Source organism: Coregonus clupeaformis, chromosome 8 (genome assembly GCF_020615455.1).
Source record: "Coregonus clupeaformis isolate EN_2021a chromosome 8, ASM2061545v1, whole genome shotgun sequence".
In the NCBI taxonomy this organism is placed as follows: Eukaryota; Metazoa; Chordata; class Actinopteri; order Salmoniformes; family Salmonidae; genus Coregonus; species Coregonus clupeaformis.
The window spans coordinates 33,951,404-33,957,768 of NC_059199.1; the positions used below are offsets into that span (position 1 = coordinate 33,951,404).

Sequence of the window (6,365 nt, forward strand, 5' to 3'; positions counted from 1 at the left end):
CGACAACTTCAGCTCCTACGACAACAACTGTTGGTCCCACGACCGCTACAACTGCAGCACCTACCACGACAACTACAACTGCAGCTCCAATGACAACCGCAACTGCAGCACTAACTATAACAACTGCAGTTCCTAAAACAAGTGCGGCTTCTATGACAACTGTAGATTCTGCGACAACAATTGCAGGTCCCGCGACCACGACCATTGCAACTACAAAACCTACTAGGACAACCACTGCAGCTTCTACTACAACAACTGCTGTTCCTACGTCCACTACTACTGCAGCACCTACTACAACAACTACAACTTCAGCTCCTACGAAAACCACAACCACAGCACCTTCTACGACACCTGCAGATCCTACAACAACTGCACCTCCTACTACAACCACAGCTCCTACGACAACAGAAGCTCTTACGACAGCTGCAGCTCCTACGACATCTACAGTAGGTCCTACGGCCGCTACAACTGGAGCTCCTACAACAACTACAATCGCAGCTTCTACTACAATAACTTCAGCTCCTTCTACAACAACTGTAGCTCCTACAGCCATTACAACTTTAGCATCTACTACTACAAGGACAACTTCAGCTCCTACGACAACAACTGTTGGTCCTACGACCGCTACAACTGCAGCACCTACCACGACAACTACAACTGCAGCTCTTACGACAACAGAAGCTCTTATGACAGCTGCAGCTCCTACGACATCTACTGTAGGACCTACGACTGCTACAACTGGAGCTCCTACAACAACTACAATCGCAGCTTCTACTACAATAACTTTACCTCCTACTACAACAACTGTAGCTCCTACAGCCACTACATCTTTAGCATCTACTACGACAGCGACAACTTCAGCTCCTACGACAACAATTGCAGGTCCCTCGACCACGACCACTGCAACTGCGGAACCTACTACGACAACCACTGCAGCTTCTACCACAACAACTGCTGTTCCTACGTCCACTATTACTGCAGCACCTACTACGACAACTACAACTGAAGCTCCAACGACAACTGCAACTGCAGCACTAACTATATCAACAGCAGTTCCTACAACAAGTGTGGCTTCTATGACAACTGTAGATTCTACAACATCTGCAGCACCTACTACAACTGCAGCTCCTAAGACAACTACTGTAGGTCCTAATACCGCTACAGCTGGAGCTCCTACGACAAGTACAACCACAGCTACTACTCCAATAACCGTAGTTCCTACGACAACAACTGTAGCTCCTACGCCCACTTCGACTGCATTATCTACTACGGCAGCGACAACTGCAGCTCCTACGACCACTACAACTGCAGAACCTACCACGACAACTGAAGCTCAAAAGACAGCTGCAGCTCCTTTGACATCTACTGTAGGTCCTACGACCGCTACAACTGGAGCTCCTACAACAACTCCAATCGCAGCTTCCACTACAATAACTTTAGCTCCTACTACAACAACTGCAACTTCAGCTCCTACTACAACCACAACCAGAGCACCTTCTACGACACCTGCAGTTAATACAACATCTGCACCTCCAACTACAACTGCAGGTCCTACGACAACAGAAGCACTTTTGACAGCTGCAGCTCCTACGACATCTACTGTAGGTCCTACGACTGCTACAACTGGAGCTCCTACAACAACTACAATCGCAGCTTCTACTACAATAACTTTAGCTCCTACTACAACAACTGTAGCTCCTACAGCCACTACATCTTTAGGATCTACTACGACAGGGACAACTTCAGCTCCTACGACAACAACTGTTGGTCCTACGACCATTACAACTGCAGCACCTACCACGACAACTACAACTGCAGCTCCAACGACAACCGCAACTGCAGCACTAACTATAACAACTGCAGTTCCTAAAACAAGTGCGGCTTCTATGACAACTGTAGATTCTGCGACAACAATTGCAGGTCCCTCGACCACGACCATTGCAACTACAGAACCGACTAGGACAACCACTGAAGCTTCTACTACAACAACTGCTGTTCCTACGTCCACTACTACTGCAGCACCTACTACAACAACTGCAACTTCAGCTCCTACGACAACCACAACCAGAGCACATTCTACGACACCTGCAGTTCCTACAACATCTGCACCTCCAACTACAACTACAGGTCCTGCGACAACAGAAGCACTTTTGACAGCTGCAGCTCCTACGATATCTACTGTAGGTCCTACGACTGCTACAACTGGAGCTCCTACAACAACTACAATCGCAGCTTCTACTACAATAACTTTAGCTCCTACTACAACAACTGTAGCTCCTACAGCCACTACATCTTTAGGATTTTCTACGACAGGGACAACTTCAGCTCCTAATACAACAACTGTTGGTCCTACGACCGCTACAACTGCAGCACCTACCACGACAACTACAACTGCAGCTCCAACGACAACCGCAACTGCAGCACTAACTATAACAACTGCAGTTCCTACAACAAGTGCAGCTTCTATGACAACTGTAGATTCTGCGACAACAATTGCAGGTCCCTCGACCACGACAATTGCAACTACAGAACCTACTAGGACAACCACTGCAGCTTCTAATACAACAACTGCTGTTCCTACGTCCACTACTACTGCAGCACCTACTACAACAACTACAACTTCAGCTCCTACGACAACCACAACCAAAGCACCTTCTACGACACCTGCAGATCCTACGACAACAACTGCACCTCCTACTACAACCACAGCTCCTACGACAACAGAAGCTCTTACGACAGCTGCAGCTCCTACGACATCTACTGTAGGTCCTACGGCCGCTACAACTGAAGCTCCTACAACAACTACAATCGCAGCTTTTACTACAATAACTTCAGCTCCTACTACAACAACTGTAGCTCCTACAGCCATTACAACTTTAGCATCTACTACGACAGGGACAACTTCAACTCCTACGACAACAACTGTTGGTCCAAGGACCGCTACAACTGCAGCACCTACCACGACAACTACAACTGCAACTCTTACGACAACAGAAGCTCTTACGACAGCTGCAGCTCCTACGACATCTACTGTAGGACCTACGACTGCTACAACTGGAGCTCCTACAACAACTACAATCGCAGCTTCTACTACAATAACTTTACCTCCTACTACAACAACTGTAGCTCCTACAGCCACTACATCTTTAGCATCTACTACGACAGCGACAACTTCAGCTCCTACGACAACAATTGCAGGTCCCTCGACCACGACCACTGCAACTGCAGAACCTACTACGACAACCACTGCAGCTTCTACCACAACAACTGCTGTTCCTACGTCCACTATTACTGCAGCACCTACTACGACAACTACAACTGCAGCTCCAACGACAACTGCAACTGCAGCACTAACTATATCAACTGCAGTTCCTACAACAAGTGTGACTTCTATGACAATTGTAGATTCTACAACATCTGCAGCACCTACTACAACTGCAGCTCTTAAGACAACAACTGTAGGTCCTAATACCGCTACAGCTGGAGCTCCTACGACAAGTACAACCACAGCTACTACTTCAATAACCGTTGTTCCTACGACAACAACTGTAGCTCCTACGCCCACTACGACTGCATTATCTACTACGGCAGCGACATCTGCAGATCCTACGACAACAACTGCAGCTCCTACGACCACTGCAACAGCAGAACCTATCATGACAACTGAAGCTCAAAAGACAGCTGCAGCTCCTATGACATCTACTGTAGGTCCTACGACCGCTACAACTGGAGCTCCTACAACAACGCCAATCGCAGCTTCCACTACAATAACTTTAGCTCCTACTACAACAACTGTAGCTCCTACAGCCACTACAACTTTAGCATCTACTACGACAGCGACAACTTCATCTCCTACGACAACAACTGTTGGTCCCACGACCGCTACAACTGCAGCACCTACCACGACAACTACAACTGCAGCTCCAACGACAACCGCAACTGCAACACTGACTATAACAACTGCAGTTCCTAAAACAAGTGCGGCTTCTATGACAACTGTAGATTCTGCGACAACAATTGCAGGTCCCTGGACCACGACCATTGCAACTACAGAACCTACTAGGACAACCACTGAAGTTTCTACTACAACAACTGCTGTTCCTACGTCCACTACTACTGCAGCACCTACTACAACAACTGCAACTTCAGCTCCTACGACAACCACAACCAGAGCACCTTCTATGACACCAGCAGTTCCTACAACATCTGCACCTCCAACTACAACTGCAGGTCCTACGACAACAGAAGCACTTTTGACAGCTGCAGCTCATACGACATCTACTGTAGGTCCTACGACTGCTACAACTGGAGCTCCTACAACAACTACAATCGCAGCTTCTACTACAATATCTTTAGCTCCTACTACAACAACTGTAGCTCCTACAGCCACTACATCTTTAGCATCTACTACGACAACCACTGCAGCCTCTACCACAACAACTGCTGTTCCTACATCCACTACTACTGCAGCACCTACTAGGACAACTACAACTGCAGCTCCAACGACAACTGCAACTGCAGCACTAACTATAACAACTGCAGTTCCTACAACAAGTATGTCTTCTATGACAACTGTAGATTCTACGACATCTGTAGCACCTACTACAACTACAGCTCTCAAGACAACTACTGTAGGTCCTATTACCACTACAGCGGGTGCTCCTACGACAAATACGACCACAGCTACTACTACAATAACTGTAGCTCCTACGACAACAACTGTAGCTCCTACGCCTACTACGACTGCATTATCTAATATGTCAGCGACAACTGCAGATCCTATGACAACAACTGCAGCTCCTACGACCACTGCAACTGCAGAACCTACCACGACAACTGAAGCTCAAACCACAGCTGCAGCTTCAATGACATCTACTCTAGGTCCTACGACCGCTACAATTGGTTCTCCTACAACAACTACAATCGCAGCTTCTACTACAATAACTTTAGCTCCTACTACAACAACTGTAGCTCCTACATCCACTACAACTATAGCATCTACTACGACAGCAACAATTTCAGCTCCTACGACAACAACTGTTGGTCCTACGACCGCTACAACTGCAGCACCTACCACGACAACTACAACTGCAGCTCCAACGACAACCGAAACTGCAGCACTAACTATAACAACTGCAGTTCCTACAACAAGTGCGGCTTCTATGACAACTGTAGATTCTGCGACAACAATTGTAGGTACCTCGACCACGACAATTGCAACTACAGAACCTACGAGGACAACCACTGCAGCTTCTACTACAACAACTGCTGTTCCTACGTCCACTACTTCTGCAGCACCTACTACAACAACTGTAACTTTAGCTCCTACGACAACCACAACCACAGCACCTTCTACGACACCTGCAGTTCCTACAACAACTGCACCTCCTACTACAACTGCAGCTCCTACGACAACAGAATCTCTGACTACAGATACAGCTCCTACTACATCTACTGTAGGTCCTACGACCGCTACAACTGGAGCTCCTAAAACAACTATAATCACAGCTTCTACTACAATAACTTCAGCTCCTACTACAACAACTGTAGCTCCTAAAGCCATTTCAACTTTAGCATCTACTACGACAGCATCAACTTCAGTTCCTACGACAACAATTGCAGGTCCCTCGACCACGACCACTGCAACTGCAGAACCTACTACGACAACCACTGCAGCTTCTACCACAACAACTGCTGTTCCTATGTCCACTACTACTGTAGGACCTACTACAACAAATGCAACTTCAGCTCCTACGATAACCACAACCACAGCACCTTCTACGACACCTGCAGTTCCTACAACAACTGCACCTCCTACTACAACTGCAGCTCCTACGACAACAGAAGCTCTTACGACAGCTGCAGCTCCTACGACATCTACTGTAGGTCCTATGACCGCTACAACTGGAGCTCCTACAACAACTACAATCGCAGCTTCTACTGCAATAACTTCAGCTCCTACTACAACAACTGTAGCTCCTACAGCCATTACAACTTTAGCATCTACTACGACAGCGACAACTTCAGTTCCTACGACAACAATTGCAGGTCCCTCGACCACGACCACTGCAACTGCAGAACCTACTACGACAACCACTGCAGCTTCTACCACAACAACTGCTGTTCCTACGTCCACTACTACTGCAGGACCTACTACAACAAAAGCAACTTCAGCTCCTACGATAACCACAACCTCAGCACCTTCTACGACACCTGCAGTTCCCACAACAACTGCACCTCCTACTACAACTGCAGCTCCTACGATAACAGAAGCTTTTACGACAGCTGCAGCTTCTATGACATCTACTGTAGGTCCTACGATCGCTACAACTGGAGCTCCTACAACAACTACAATCGCAGCTTCT

General features: G+C 47.4%; 1 protein-coding gene across 1 annotated transcript; it reads left to right on the plus strand.

The window, feature by feature from the left end:
• The first annotated feature begins 2,465 nt into the window (after window positions 1-2,465).
• Window positions 2,466-5,491, plus strand: LOC123491461 (mucin-5AC-like). The gene is made up of 5 exons (XM_045222249.1): window positions 2,466-3,381; window positions 3,678-3,866; window positions 4,231-4,495; window positions 4,883-5,278; window positions 5,323-5,491. Exons 1-5 carry the CDS (start codon window positions 2,466-2,468, stop codon window positions 5,489-5,491), a joined length of 1,935 nt encoding a protein of 644 aa, XP_045078184.1.
• The last annotated feature ends 874 nt before the right edge of the window (window positions 5,492-6,365 follow it).

Bases quoted from the DNA above. Each gene is read 5' to 3' on its own strand.
- LOC123491461 (XM_045222249.1), top strand. From the start codon at position 2,466: ATGACAACTGTAGATTCTGCGACAACAATTGCAGGTCCCTCGACCACG. The intron at 4,496-4,882 runs AGCTCCAACGAC...ATCTACTCTAGG, and splicing joins ACTAGGACAACTACAACTGC to TCCTACGACCGCTACAATTG. The intron at 5,279-5,322 runs GTCCACTACTTC...CTGTAACTTTAG, and splicing joins ACAACAACTGCTGTTCCTAC to CTCCTACGACAACCACAACC.